This window comes from Diplotaxodon limnothrissa, linkage group LG7, assembly GCF_057381915.1.
Source record: "Diplotaxodon limnothrissa isolate DT_005_m linkage group LG7, D_limnothrissa_male_GT1.1, whole genome shotgun sequence".
Taxonomy (NCBI): Eukaryota; Metazoa; Chordata; class Actinopteri; order Cichliformes; family Cichlidae; genus Diplotaxodon; species Diplotaxodon limnothrissa.
Genome location: NC_140602.1, coordinates 16498714 through 16514582, shown reverse-complemented (window position 1 = coordinate 16514582; position 15869 = coordinate 16498714). Strand labels below are relative to the sequence as shown.

The following is a 15869-nucleotide window of genomic DNA, read 5'->3' as shown; positions in this document are numbered from 1 at the left end:
CTAATAAAAATGATCCATACGATTGTGTGCTCAGTTTACACGGCCATGTGCTGATCTTACGTATTCAACCTGAAAAGAGCACGTACTTAAACTAATTTCCTCGTAATCCATCCTCTCAAACAGGCATACAGTCACAAACGCTTGGTTGGTGGATAATTCTGCTCTGTATAGTCTTCTCCTCTCTTGCGTGCTTAAACAAACCCTTCTAAATCTCCTCCAGTCTATCTAGTGAGGCCATTTGGCTGGAGAAAGGCCCAGAATTTTTTTTTTTTGGGTGGATAATCCCTTGAAGCTTCCAAAAAGGCCTCATTTACAGTTTTCTTTCTCCCTGCTTCATCACACTCTCCTGCTGTCTCTCTCACTTCTCTTCTATCACAATCTCTCTTTCCTTCTCACCCCCCTCCATCCGCACCCGTCCTGTCTCTCCCTGCCTAACCCTTTGCGCATCGAGAGCAGACAGTGGTGCTCATTTCACTTGGATTAATCCCCTCTCACTTTCTTAAAGACTTCAATTACTGCCTCCTCTATTAGCAGCTCATCTCTGCTAATGCCTGTATCTCCCTGGCCAGGGCTTAAACACAGAGGCATGCAGAGACACACACACACACATACACAGATGACTTTGCCTTCCACAGCTGACCCAACCCTCTCTGATATTCTCTGTAATACACATGTACACTTGTGCACACAAATAAACAGAAGAAACAAATAAGAGTGCCATTTCAGTAAAATGCACCAGTGCTCAAAGCACATGGGTGCTGATGAGCAGGGTTGGGGTGCTACAATGGGGGACTAAATGAGCATAAGCTTTGGCAGACTCAGACATCTTGGCACAAAGATTGCGGGGCACAAGTCACGTTAAATCTTCTCCCCCTCCGTCTCCTCGCCTTCCAGCTCTAATCTCCTCTTGCTCCTCTTTTCTCCCCACCCTGTAAACTGCATCCACTCTTCCAAACTCCCTTGTTCTCATCTTATTTGCGCTTTTCCCCCCTTCGACTGACTCACATCCTTGATGACGCGAAGTGCATTTGAAGTCATGTTGCTCTCGTCTAACCGGTGGTTGCAATTACTAATGCACCAGGTTGCAGGAAGCTGTTGTTTTTGATCTGCGGTGACTAAAAAGAGGCGCTTCTCCAAGGTTAGATAGCAGCCACTCCAGTCCATTCAGCAAAAACAGGGTGGCCGAGTGAGCTCTAATTGGAGTTATTACAATAATCACAGGTCTACGGTCTGAACCACCAAAGAAGTAAGACTCACACCTCGGTGCCCACGTTATCTTTGTTTTTCTTCGCTACACATGCTTCTTCACCAAAATGGAATAAAATCATAAAACAAGAGAGGCTTATTTGACTTCTTGTTCCTGTCAGTGTGTTAGAAGCATTATTCTTTAACATGTTATCCCCCCTCAGTTGGTAATGTTTAGCAATGAAAGTAATTCCAGCAAAAACTACACAACAAAAATTGGAAAAAACATTTTTTTTTTAATTCAGAAGAACAGATAAGAGCAGAAAATATGGGAAAACATGGCTACAGGAGGGAGTCAGCAGGCCAAGCGAGGGAGACAAACCAACAACCAAGGTCTCACATTTTTTTGTGCTACTGAGCAATATGGAATGGCAAGCAAGATGGCACTCAGCCAGGGAAGCAGGCTGGCTGGCAGACTGGGTGGGTGGCGAGGAGGTGGGAGAGGCTAGGCCACCCGTCCCTTCCCTGTTGCGTTGTGATCAGGCACCCCTTAGGGAGCAGTGGCCTCTTTGAGTTATATGTCCCTTTAATAATCCATCTGGGGTGCAGTGCACTTGGCCAGGCCCATAAAGATCTGATTTATTCTCTTGCTGGAAATGAGACGACTTGGGGATGCTGTGCAGAAAGCAGGGACTGCAGGCCCTGCTGTCAGGTGATAGAACTAATGGACGGCCTACAGCGCTATTCAACATCCTCAATGACTCCACCCTTTAGCAGAGAGCACCCTTTCGTAGCCCTCCCCTACCTTTCTTCATCCCCCACCTTGGCCGCTAATAAGTCTTTCTATGGTCACTCATTAGATGCCTCCCCCCCAATTTGTTCTTATACTTTCAGTTATTTGAAGCTGTAGGAGTAATTTGAATTTTGCCACATCATTCTTTAAAGCATCTCTAAGAGCCTGTGCTGATTGGTGTCACAAACTATTCCGCCATGCTGAGCATTTCATTTGGTTGCAGCAGAATTTGTCAGACTCCCATTACGTCTCGACTTCAGAATCCACATATAAAAACAAAATATGGGGATTCCCCCCCCGTGCAGGTTGTTGGGGTAAAGTAATGGGGTGTAGATCAAAGCAAACTGGAAGGGATGTTAGAGGAATGAATTGGAGGCAGATTGAAGGGATGGGGTAGAGAAGTGTGCTGGCACAGCAGAAAGGAGCTGTAAGCACAGGGGGGAGCAGTGTGTCGGGGACCAGGCATCCCCCAACTCTGCTAGACAGATTATTTTACACACATGTACACAAACACACACACACACACACCCACACAAATCCAGTCCTTGCTTATGTCTTAGCAGGCTATTTTGGGGGGCTTTCTGTTACTGAGAAGCAAAGTGTTGCATATCAGGCGTTCCACCTCGGGTTTAAGGCTTATATCGCCCGTCTCCGTTCTTTATCCTTAAATCGTATATTTACATTAGAATTTATTTGAATTATCTGTGTTGGCCATCTAATTCAAACTCTGACCTTCTTTTCTAGCTCTTTAGCTAATCTGTCCATTTGTTCTTAAAGTCTTCGCCCCAGCTGATCGGCTCTGATTGCCTGCCCTCCGCTTCGCTCCGTCTATGCTTACGTTCTCTTTTTCAACTTCCCTCCCCCTCCTCCGTGGATCATAACCCTGTTTTAGATAGCTTTCATTTCTTCAGCTCTTCAAAGCTGGAGTCTTAAGCATATGAACTTCTAAAGTGGCTTGAGCTGGCCCCATATCTTTTATTTCACTTTGAATGCTAATGTGGAGATTTGCAGTAACTTTGCTCACAAACGCACACACACCCCTGCACTTTCTTTGCCACTGAAAACAGCAAAAAAACCTCTGGTTTTTTCTAGAGGCAATTGTCTTACCTGCTGGTAACTCGGATTTTGTTGGGGAAAATGAGACAGTAACCATGATTTATGTCCAAGTCTCCTCAGCGTTTTTTTTACTTGGTTTTGGCATGATAATACTTTGTATGTTAAACAGCGTTGGTTCTATAACCACACGGTTTATGTGAGGTCAAAGTAGTTCTCAAGTTTCATTTTAATGTCTGAACCTTGCAGTTGTGTGTGTGTGTTTAAAGGTACACAGCTCTTTTGAAGTGGCAGGTTTTGGTCTGTAAAGGGGAACAGAATCTGACTGGCTGTGAGTTAGGTCAGTGGTGAAGAGAAAAATGATGCTCGTCGGCGTTAGGACAACCCAAAGGAGACGAAAGCGGGGGTGGTTGTGGCTCAGGATGTGTCCCGCGGCTCAGAAAATGTCCTTGGGCAAGACACTGAACACCAAAATGACACCGGTGTTTGAGTGTATGTGTAATGGAGCGAGCCGTATGGACAAAAAATAAAAAAGGATGAATGTGTTTATGTGGGTGTAAAAGCACTTTGAGAGAAAATCACTAATCACTACATAAATGCAGTTTATATGGCTGCATTTATAGCTGTATAAAATCAGCTTCAATCATTTCATGTAAAGAAAATAATCAGAAGCTCACTTATTCCCTCATTTCTCTCCTTGTCTCCTTTTGACTTTTGTTGCCCGTGCCAGATTCATTTCTCATTTATAATTCAGATTTTCGGGATTAGTGCAGCATCACAATGAGTGATGCCCCATTAGCTGTCAATTAGCCTGCAACAAGGTCGGACAACCATTCAAATCTACTCTTTATTTTTGGTGATGACATTTAATTACCTCTCCTTCTCTGCCCAACACTTAAATCTGGAATATATGACCTTCAAGCTTTTCATCAACATCGTTTCGTCATCTCCAACATCTTTGTCCTTTTATCTTCCTTCACCAAACGTCTTAGCTACACCTTCAATTTATAGCCCTACAATTCCTCGACTACCTCTCCCCTGTACCTCTCATCGCTTTCGCCATCCTCTATCCGATCTCGGTTCCCTCTCTCCCTGTCGTACCTGTACACGTTCCCTGAAGATTGCATTTAGTGCGTTACCTGACTGCTGGTTTTTCTGTCCATTTCCATTTACAGCTTGTGTCCTCCAAGGCCTTGTAACGTCTAAATCTCTGCTTTTCAGCTTGTCTGCTGTGAGTAGCTGTGTGTTAGTGTGATACCGCGGGGCCTTGGCACTAAACAAGTAAATGACTGTTGTTGGCTGTAGATATTTCATGTGCAGAGGGAAAAGACTGGGGCAGTGTGTCACTGGGAGTGAAAGGATGAGCTCTCGGGCAAGGAGACAAAGGAGAGGAGCCTTGTCGCTCTTTCTCTCTGTCGCTCTTCCAGGCCTGACTGGGCTGACTGGGCTGACTGGGCTCTGTGCCTCATCTCTTCCAAGTGGCATGAAGGCATGAATTTGAACACTCTCTGCTTGGCATGTGCTGCATCCCTACTGGGATGTGCACTTGTAATAAAGAGCCCTCGGAGACCAAGTACAACGATTACTTTTAATCTAATAAAGACCAAGTTCTCCTGTAAGTATTCAGCATGCAGCTCAAATTCTTACTCCGAAACAGTTAGCAAAAACACCCTCGACTGCAGTTACTGTACGTCTCTACTTTCAGCATTAAAGTCCAATTTTGATCCAAAAGGAGGAGTTCTTGAGTGAGGAGGAGGGAGGCTTCTTTCCTGTAAACAAGCAATTATACACACTCAGCGTGCAGAGTGGGACTGCACTGTCTGTCAATAGCTACTTAAGGCTGTCACAGAAAGTGGATGTAAGATGTGTTGGCCATAAAGCACAAATCTCCGGCATAGAGAGAGAGAGGGGGGGTGGGTGGGGGGTTACTGAGTTTAGCATAAGCTGAAATTAAGCTGGCAACATAGGACACCCGAATATCTCTGACTCTGGCTGCATCATTAGGCAGAAAGAAAGCCAGGAAGTGCTGCAATGGCACAGTCATGAAGAATCGCGCATCAACTGCTTTGCCATATTTTGATAATATATGCATACAATTTGACAGACAGTAGTAGGAAGTGAGACAGAGGAGCATTATGCATATAAGTTGGTGCACATGTAACATATAGTACTATGCACAGATATATTTTCTATCTGTAAGAGCCCACGCATTCATTATGCATGTGTTTGCAAAGAGAGGTATGCATGCAACATCCCTGATACTCACCTCCTTGCTCACAGAGCTGCTGGGCCAGCGTGTCTTTGAAAAGGATCTGTCCTCGATATGTTGCCGTGGCGCTGAGAAAAAGCAAAAGGAAAGACGGGAGAAACAGAGAAGGAGAGAAAATCATTATTTAAAAATAAAACAAAAAAAAGATGAAAAGTTTACTTATTTCCTCTAATATTCAATTCAATATTCATTATGGTGTGATTTTGAAGGTAAAGAAATCAGATAGATGCATTTATATATTTATATTGACAGAAATGATAAACAAGTGAAAAGGCATTGCTGAGCAAACAGACAAACAGTACCAAACAGTACCATTACAGTAAAAATAGAGCATGGGTTATACAATATCCAATATCATCATTCCTCGCACTGACACACTGCATTCCTTGCATGTCCGTGTAAATCTAGCTGTATGCAGCGTGTCATTCATAGAGAATGGAATATGAATTTCCTTCAGGTGGCCATAAAATGCCTTATTCATATGAAAATGGAGAATCTTTAAAAACCTAAGAGGGTGAAATTGTTCAGAGTGCACTGAGATATTTTACACAGATACTGAGACATGCTCTACTGTCCTGTAGAATGAGATCCACTGTAATCTGTGACAGCAGAATGACACTGCGAGCACGCTGAACAAGCTGTACAGAAACCTTGTTCATTCAAAAAATAATAACCACAAAAAAAATACCACAGCTGCTGTTGTAGTAGTACTAATCGTAGTAAAAACAGTAAAAGAAAAACGTTTGGTATGTTGTTTATTTAAAAGCTTAGGAGAAGACAGATATAATAAAACGTGAAAAAAAATACAAGCTCATAAATCAGGAGGGAGAATGAGGCTCAAAGATCACTGGGTCTGAAAAAAAGCTGCAATTTTCAGAGAGACCTTGAAATGAGTTGTGGGGAAAATATATAAGTTTTAGAGCCCTTTGAAGCTCAGTCCAGTTAGGAAACTTCTGCACAACAACACTACAGTTGTAGATGGCCAGTAAAAGCCGTAACTCCCCACTTCTACAATATAACCTACATTTTCCCCACATAATACACGGATGAAAAACAACTGCGGTGTGACTGAGGTCGAAAACATAAAAAGGGAGAAATATCGCAGCTCTAATGTGAGTCTGCTCGTGCTGTTACTGCTTGTCCATCAAGGAGAGGAGAAAAGTTGTCTCACTGGGCGCACAGATAAACTTTCAAAAGTGCCCTAATCAGGCTTCGGCATTAATTACTAACATCATATGTGGCTTGTAAACTTAAGCGACCTCCCACACACTCAAACACAACTATGTACACCACCCGCATACACCGATCGAGTCTCTTGAAGGGGTACTTGTAAGCGTCCTCCTTCACAACGTACAGTACAGATGTTACAGTGCACTACAGCAGTTTTTGTATGCTGCGCCACACCCAGTCAACATACTGTATAGGAGGAGAGGAGGGTGTAGACAATATGGTGCTTGCCTGAGTCACCCGTGAGGCTCACAGACTCGCTTCCTTCTCCTTATTCATCACTCCTCTTTCCTTCCCTACAGTCCAACGTGGATTTTGTCTCTCACCTCACCAAACTTGCCTTTTATGGGTGCCGAGGCATTTACGCGTTTGTCTCAGCTCATGAATAATGAATAGACCCCCTTATTAATTAATAAAGACCTCTTGTGCTTGCGCAGAGTGGGGAGAAAACATACTTAATTACAGTCATATTTCAGAATTCGGTGAAAACTAATTTGAGGCTGGTATTTATGAATAAAAGATGGCGCGTAACGAACAGCGGGTGGGGATATAGGAACAAGGCCCTTAAATATTTACTAAACACACTCTCTGCTCAAGTACACTAAACAGATTCTGTTAGGTGCCAGAGGATGTGTGTGTGTGGAGGGCGGGGGTAACGTAATATAAGATCAAAAATGCTTTCTTAGTCTCCAAAAAACACAAAACAAAAAGCAATTAATGTGGCAGATTTTCAATAGAAATGAGAGATATTTCCTTTAAAAAGTATGTGAGAGGTTGGTGTGACTTAATAAGATATATGTCATTAAAGCAGCAGCCAGGAGAGGGCATTTAGTCTGAGCCGACAAGTGTGTGATCAGCACAGCACGACGCCGTCTCTGTCCTGCCGTCACACTCCAGTGGTTCCTCGGTGTGTCTCTCATTACCGTCTCCACTCTGGTAGCCACACACACACGCAGGCAGCGAACAGTACTGATACATGCAAAACAATTACTGCACATCTAAATGTTAATTTGACTTTCTTTGAGGGGTGGGGCAATTAAGGGCCTTAATGTGTTGGTGTTTTTTTTCCACTCTCTTCCCTTCTCTGATTCAACCGAGGGATCATTCATCTTCTGAGAATAAGTGTCATCCTCACTCCTCTCATTAGTCTGAAGGAGAAAATCTGAGACGGGAAAGAGAGGAGGGGATTGAGGAAGATGAAGAAAAAGCTGGGATCTAAGAGAGAAAGAAAGATGGAAAAATGGACGGGGAAGGGGAGGGGGTTGGGTTATAAGGTTCGAGGAAACTGAGACAGGAGAGGGGGGGGGGGGGGGGGGGGTTAGATGGCCTTGTCTTTCAAAGTCCACAATCTGCTGTCAAATGGCGAAGCATTGGAGTAAAGGCAGGAACGGGCACACACAATTGAAGCCATATACGAGTTTTAACATGTACGCAGATGGACAGCCTGTCACTCAAGAAGCTCCCAAAAGGGCTCGGAGTGGGTAATTACCAAGCATGTCTTCCATGTTAGATTGCATGTTGCTGTCGGCCATAAGTATCCCCCAGGAGCCAACTTGACAGCTCTCTACTAAACCACTCTCACATGCACGCATACACATATATTTATATGAACGCAGTGCGAATACAGCCGATTTACCCAAGAACACGAACCCATATACATATTAAATATAGCTACAAGATACGACTTTAGTCAACACTCTCATCCTCTCTTCCTCAAATCCCAATTAAAAGCTAATTTTTTCTCCCGGCTCACTATTCCTGTTGGTAATCATGATTAATACGAGGACTTTCAGTGGGGTAGAGTTCTAGTCGCTAGCACTGATTTGGTGCATTTGGACCTAGCCCTTAAAATAATACACGCTAATTGGTTGATTTATCTTCCATGTTGAGGACCAGCTGTGGTTATGACACCGCAATCAGGGACAATAGAAAAAGATAAAGAGACGGGCAAACTCCACATTCTGGTGTCTTCCAGAACATTTGGCAATCAGGAGCTCTGATAAAAAATAACATGTAGTCTTGATTCGTTACTGTGAAGGTGCAGTTGGCTTTGTGGAATCACATTACTCCCTATGCCTCTGACTGCCCCTAAATTAATTAATTGAAAAAGGCTTTCGGAGAACATGCAAATTTAATGAAGCTCCACAGAAGAGGGATTTGGGAGTTGTTTGGCAAATTACCTGCTTGTTAGCACAGGGTCATTGAGAGTTATGGCTCAGAATACAGCCAGAAGAAGAGCGGTTATTGCTCGGCATACAGCTTGAGGAGAAGAGCAATTGACCTTGACTACTGTTAGCGAGTAATAATTAGGGAGATTAGGAAAACCACAGTGTTTAGGAGTAAATATGCGAGGAAGGCAAGGAAAAAAAATCCGCTTGTAAAAACTGCAGATTTTTAAGTGCAGATAAAGGCATGTGCTGCTAAAAAATGACTTCTTCTAAACTTGAGAAAAAGCAGCAGTAAAATGTCCCCTTTTCTTCAGGACAAAAGGAGGAGACGGGGAAGAATGAGCTGTATTTACCCAGCGTCAACAACGAGGGAGATGAATTCCTGACCGACCGTGTCTGTTATATCTTGTGCGCATTCACAGAACGGGCAGTGCAGAATGCGAATGAATAATTTGACACGAAATACATTTGGGGCAGCCCGGCTCTCCCTGGTTCATTATGCTGCATTTAAAATCAAGTGCTTGCCTTTTTTCAGTCTTCATGCTCTATTTCACCTGGAACTGTTAAGGTGGTCAACATCCCAGCAGGTAGGACAGCGCCCGCTCTCTTGATAATAAGACCGTGCGATGACAGTACAGCACTTATGTGTTGTGGACAATATGTGGCAGTATTGATCAGAGCACTGATGCATACACATGTGTGTGGATGTGTGCCTCTGTGTACACAGGGGTATGTACATAATTACAGGGGTCATGGGCCATCCCTGGGGAAATAAGACAATATCAATAATGGAAACACGTCTGTGGTCAACAGCAACAGGAGCTTGGGTTGTCCAGAAAATGTCCAAGATTTACTGTTAAACTTGAGAAACTGTGATATTTGAAAAGTTTAAGAAAGGTTAAGAACATGAATATGTTAGATATAAGAGTTGCTGTCTTATATGGGAATTTGTGATATATGAAAATTGGAATTATATGGACGGACTGTGTCAGATTTGCAGCTCTAGTCGGTTCTGGCGGGAGGAAAAAAAAGGGTCGGATTTATGTCCTCTGTCATCGTTCACATTTCTCCCCATATATCTGTATCTACATGGCCAAAATGAGATTACCTGGCCTGAATCGATCCCTATGTTCCTCAGCCAAGTGTCTACAGTTAATCTGCCACAGGCTACAGGCCAATGTGGAGCTTTAATGACGAGGAGAGCTCATTAACTACTGATTATATGTTAAAACAGACTCAAAGATTGACTTGAATAACAACAAATCAATGGAGCTGACGAATACCCGGAGAAATTAGAAGCTGGCTGAGATAGATCACCTGTCAGTCCTTTGACCCTTGATCTCCGATTAGCTGTCTATCATTCTGTCTGTCAATATTACTCTGCTAGATGCTTAAGACACAGACAAATTATTATAAGGTGAAATAAAAACTCTAACTTAAATATTTCTGGATGTTAAAACATTTTTTAGAGTGTGTAAAAGCAGTAGCTCACTGCAACAATACAACCATTGTTATTATTTCACATGAAGCTCCAAAAGCACCCAAATAATGTTCTTCCCATGCAGCAGCAGACTGTGCAGTCTATACAATAGTGCACTATATATTTCACAAACTCTATGTTCTGACAGACCTGCTTACTTTGAGCAGATGGCAGTACCAACAACAGCACAGAAACCATTCCTCTTCAATCACAGCTAACAAGACAAGAGAGAGTATGAGCTCTCTCTCTCTGCTTCACTTTGGGTTTTTTTAATTATACCTTTCACATTGCCCCTAACAATGATTTCAGTCTGTCTCCAGTCCACAAAAGAAACAACAGGTAGCAGAGATGAAGATAAGACTAAAATCTGTGTTTGCATACAAACGTCGATCTATATATACACACACACACGTGCGTGCATATAAAGCACAACAGTATGCCATGAGAGAGAGTGTGCCATTAGATCTGCAGACATCCGTTTCCTCAGGGGAACACTTTGGAAAAGGGGCCTCGCATGCAGTAATTAAAGCAATCTTCATCCCAGCAGCTGTCTGACTCCCACAGGGCCACAGTGCAAAGGACTGCAACACGCCCGTGCACACACACACAGACACACGCACATATATACATGCATACGACACACACAAACACACATGAGCGTGCATACATATCCACATGTGCAATCTATAACATCAAAAGTTACACACGGTGCTAAGCTTTTTGTTAAATATGTTTCTCTGAAGCTATCTGTTGGAACAGATTTTAACACTCACGGACACACGAACACACACAAACACTCACACTGATTGCCTCGAGGCTATAAGTGAAGCAAAACAGAGCAAAAGAATGAAAGCAACACACCAATGCATCTTTGCTTTTGCCAGAAGAAGCTATTAACCATTCTCACCTCTCTTAGTACAGCAAAGTAATTAGTACATTATACAACAGTGTGGACTCTCATGTCTGCAAGAAGAACAAAAGTGGGCCACGACTGTTTTGTGCAGTTGTTGAATTGTGAGTTGGAGTGCACGTGTAAAAAAAAGTTTAATCCCGACTTTCAGCATAACAGCAAGAGTTGCATTTCGACCCAGTGTTCACTTCCATATATTAATGAATTATTTTTGATGGCTTCTAGCTTGGATAGAGCTCCCTGACCTGACTGTATGTTTTGCTTAAGAAAGTTCAGCAAGCTTTTATTTCACTGTGTCCTGCTCCAAAGCAATCCCATAGCCCATAGCAATTACACTAAATAACAGTAATATTAATAATCATAGGAATATTCGGCTGTTCTTTTTTTCATACCTTGACATATTCCGTTTCTCCTCAGACAACCTTTTCTCTTGTATATATTCAGAACATTGCATATAATGATCTACATATACATTTCCATTTAAATAGGCTGAATGACCGAATGTAAGCCGAAGACACCTACGACACTAACTGAAGACAACAGACTGCTGGAAATCCAATCCATTTCTGTGTCATCACTTCTGTCTGTTCATTGAAATTGAAAATTCTGCTCCAGCGGCAAAACAAAGGCATGCAAATTTGCTTGACAAAGTAGCGTTGTTCAGCGAGGTGTAAGGGTACAAGCACTTTTGGACTGTCTGTATGCGAGTTTGTGTTCTCCCCTCCACCTCTGCTTCTTCCTTTCATCTCCTCTCCTCTTCTACACCAAGGCCTCTCCTTCTTTTTAGGTGGGAATTTACAGCCACCCAGAAAATGAGTTCTTCTGGATGCCCACGTCATTGCACTCTATCACTCCTGCTAGAGATCAGTTACCAGGAACACTCCCACAATATAGCCCATAAAACTGCTCACAGGGCCCATATTAATGCACCCGGTGGACCAGCTCCAGTTCTCTGAAGGACATGTCGCATCTTTGCCTTTAATTTAAACACTCATGGACAACACTCGTGGAAAATAGCCCTTGTATCAATCAAGGAAGTACTGCCATGGGCAAGGGCAGGAGGCTTCATTATTTACATTTTGTACAATCTAGAAAAAAAACCCAGTTTTATATTGAAATTCACTGATCTGTAAGATCTTACCTGAATTAACAAACGGTGTTTGTTAATTTGTGTTTGAGTCAGTGAAATGTGACACATGATACAAATACAAATAACTTCTAACTAAATTCCAATACTTCAAAAAGGGTCAGTTCTTTCAAGAAAAATATTTAAATCACTTAAAAAAAAATTACATTTAAAACAGCGAGTTCAATGTCATTTTAACGAGATTACATTGACAGCACTAAGTACATTTACCAGCCATTTCATTAGGTACAACTGTTATAGCTGCTTATTAGGACTAATACTAGGACTAAGGTGACTTTGAATGCGGTTGGCGTTGGTGTGGGTTGTTTAAAAAGTGCTGATCAACTTTTCCCACACATCTCTAAGGTTTCCATAGCATGGTTTGAAAAAGGGGCAGCACTCTGGGTGAAAAAGCCTTGCTGATGAGTAAGTTCACAGGATAATGGCCAGACTGTTTCGAGCTAGTAGGCATCAATAACTCCAGTTACCACTCGTTACAACCAAGGTATGCAGAAAAGCATCTCTTCACCCACTGCAGCGGGTGACAGTCCTGTCAGGTACAAACAGGAAACTCAGCATACAGTTCACACAGGCTCTCTAAAATTGGCCAAAGAAAAATTGGAGAAATGCTGCCCGGACCGAGGAGTCATGATTTGTACTGAAGGGTCAGAATATGGTGTAAACCACATGAATGAATGGATCCGTCCTGCCTGGTATGAACAGTTCTGGCTGGTGAGGCTGGTGTAAGGGTGGAATATTTTCTTGGCACACTTGGGACCCCTTCCTACGAACTAAGCATCACTTAAATGCAAGAGCATGCATCACTATTGTTGCTGAACATGCCAATTCTCTTATGACCAAAGTGTGCTCTTTCAGCAGGATAACCCATCATGTCACAAAACTCAAATCATGATTTCACTGTACTCAAATGGCCTCCACTATTACCAGTTTAATCCAGTAGAGCAACTATGGGATATGATGGAAGGGGGAGATTCACATCTTGGATGTGCAGCAGACAAATCTGCACCAACTGTGTGACGCTATCATGTCAATATGGACCAAAATCTCTGAGGAATGTTTAGAGTACCTTGTTAAATCTATGACCCGAATTGAGAAATGAGGCAATCTGAAGTCAAAACTGGCTCCAACCTGGTATTTGCAGAGTGCCTAATTCTAATAAAGTGGTATAAAGTGCATACTCGGACTTGAAAACAGAGCATCTGCTGGTCAGTGATGAGGCTACAATACTGTACTGAACCACCAGGACTGAAAAAAGAAGCCAGTTCTAAAGTACCAGAACTGCCCTTTGTCCAAAAGGCCACCTGATGCTGGCTTCAAAAACCAGCTAATCCCCACAGACTCATATGCAGCCCAACTAAACAGCACTAACTGGCAACTGGCTCTGGCAAAAGTCGGCAGCCTTAACCTAACAAATCTCCCATTCGTGGGACTAATAAAGGTTATCTTTATCTTTAAAAATACAACTAACTCAATAGCTACTGTATGAAGGGAATGGGTCTTTCAAAGAAATATCATACAAATAAAACATGACAGCTAACAAAATGCTAATGTTGTGGCTTCAAAATGCTGAGTCAAAAACCAATCTGCTATGTCACGACTGTCATGTTCATCTCTGATATGGTATAGACTGTTTGCAGAGCTGCTGATGTTACACCACAGAAAAGATTACGGATTCATATTGGCTATTTACAGTTTTATGGACCTATGGGACTACTGGAATTTAACTTGTAAAGAAGATGGATTCGAGATTTTTAGTGTCTAGAGAGGTTTTTATTGCAATTTTATATGACAGATGAGAGTTTCACAGGGAATGGACCATTAAGGTGACAATTTTTTGATCAATTATAGCACCAAAAGTGTCTCTGGCCTTTGCCAGAAAGGCCTTGAAACTTAAATTCCCTGAATGAAACCAGAGAAGGCAGCTCTGGAGACGAGGATATACTGCTCGAGATGGAGATGGGAGCTGCGAACTGGAACAGGGGTGCGGTAAGAGTGTTTGTCTAAATGTCTGTATGTGAGGAACAGTCTAAAGCCAGCTGGAGTGTGACTGGCTGACTTTGATAAGGTCAGCCGCAGGGGCCCTTATTGTCATACAATCATGGCCCCCTGCCAACCCCACTGTCATCCGCACTGGCACACTGCTGCTCAGTGGTTTACACTCAAATGCAAACACACAGCACACGCATGGACACACACACAAATATACTGAAAAACACGGTCCTTGTAAGCCGACACACACTCAACAGTAAATGTGTTTGTTGGCAGACAAAAAAAGCCAGTAAATCTGTTTGGCTCAGTGGATATTGTCTAAATGGCTGCTCCACTTTAGCAAATTCCCCAGCTGAATCTTTTTATGTAAGTCCGTCCACAAAAGTCTCCGTCTGATAGACGACCGCGTCCCTCCAGGAATTCATTGAGGGATTTTTTTGTGAGTACAGCCAAACTGTTTAATTTAGTTGTGTTTTTTATGAAACATTGATAGGAATTTTGTAATCCCCCAGAAATAAAATGGTTTAAAAGTGGATGACTGGTAATAAAAAAGCAAAATATCAGGCATTAACCAAGTCAAACTGCAGACTATCTATGAATTAAAAATCATAGAACGATAATGAGTTTTCCTTTTCTTTCATTTTGTTAAAGAAAAGAAAAAGCACTAAACTCTACTTCATGGAAATATAATCATTGAGATGAGAGGTGAAACGTCTTCAAGAACCTTAAAGAAGTCCTGTCGTTTACCTTCCAAGCTTGTCAGAATACCATGACCTGGATGACTGAGAACCTACACAAACATTTGCATTTACCTAATAAAAAATTATATGCAATGTAAAAATTTGTAGGTCGATTTCTCAAAGATTTTTCTAACGTGGTGCTGTGGTGACTTTGGATTTACAGGAATCCTCTCTTTTCCTCTACACTTCTCCAGCAACAGCTGCTAATTGCATTTTGACTGACTATCTGCAAGTAGCTGTAAATCACCAAGTCAAGAGAACAGGAGGGAAAGAAAGTTTGTGGTACGTTTGAAGGCAGAGAGTTGAGGAAAATGCTCAAAGGTAAGACAAGACAGTTAGAGGCGGAAAGAAAAATAGAAAAAGGAAAATTCAAGGCTGTTCTCAAACATATTTGGCTAGAGCTCTTTCCACCTACACCAATCAAACAACCTGCAGTGTCCAGGGAAACAGACTGAGTACTATTTACAACATCACCAATCCAGTGGCCCTGAGCTGCTGTGTAATGCTCCAGATTTGTTGCAATGGGTTATAAATCTCAATAAAGCTTCCAATAAATAATATGCCCTTATGTAAAATCGTAGAAGAGGAACATCATGTTATTTTTTGGGGGCAAAAAATCTTAGGATATGTTTGCGTATCTTTACTATCTGCAACACACCCATCCTCCCGGGATGGGTGGATCTGATGAGCCAGTCGAACGTTTTCCGATGAGAAATGGTCACACTGAATTAGAGGACGGAGGTATTTCCGTGAATTCTCAGCAAGGCACACATCGCACCTGCCAATGCACAGGTCACGTTGAGCAAGGCAATTAGGATATAAACACATACTATGTCCCCAGTTTAACCTTTTTCCAGTCACCGTGCAGGCTTTCTCTGACAGGATGGCCTTTTAACAGCCTTTCTGTG

The 15869-nt window shown here is 42.4% G+C and overlaps 1 protein-coding gene across 1 annotated transcript in view; it reads right to left on the bottom strand.

The window, feature by feature from the left end:
• Positions 1–15869, bottom strand: part of reln (reelin) — a 100085-nt gene that overhangs the window by 39298 nt on the left and 44918 nt on the right. Inside the window, exon 4 of the mRNA XM_085359345.1 lies at positions 5298–5368. Within this exon, the coding sequence (XP_085215471.1) occupies positions 5298–5368 (71 nt within the window). The remainder of the gene's footprint in view (positions 1–5297; positions 5369–15869) is intronic.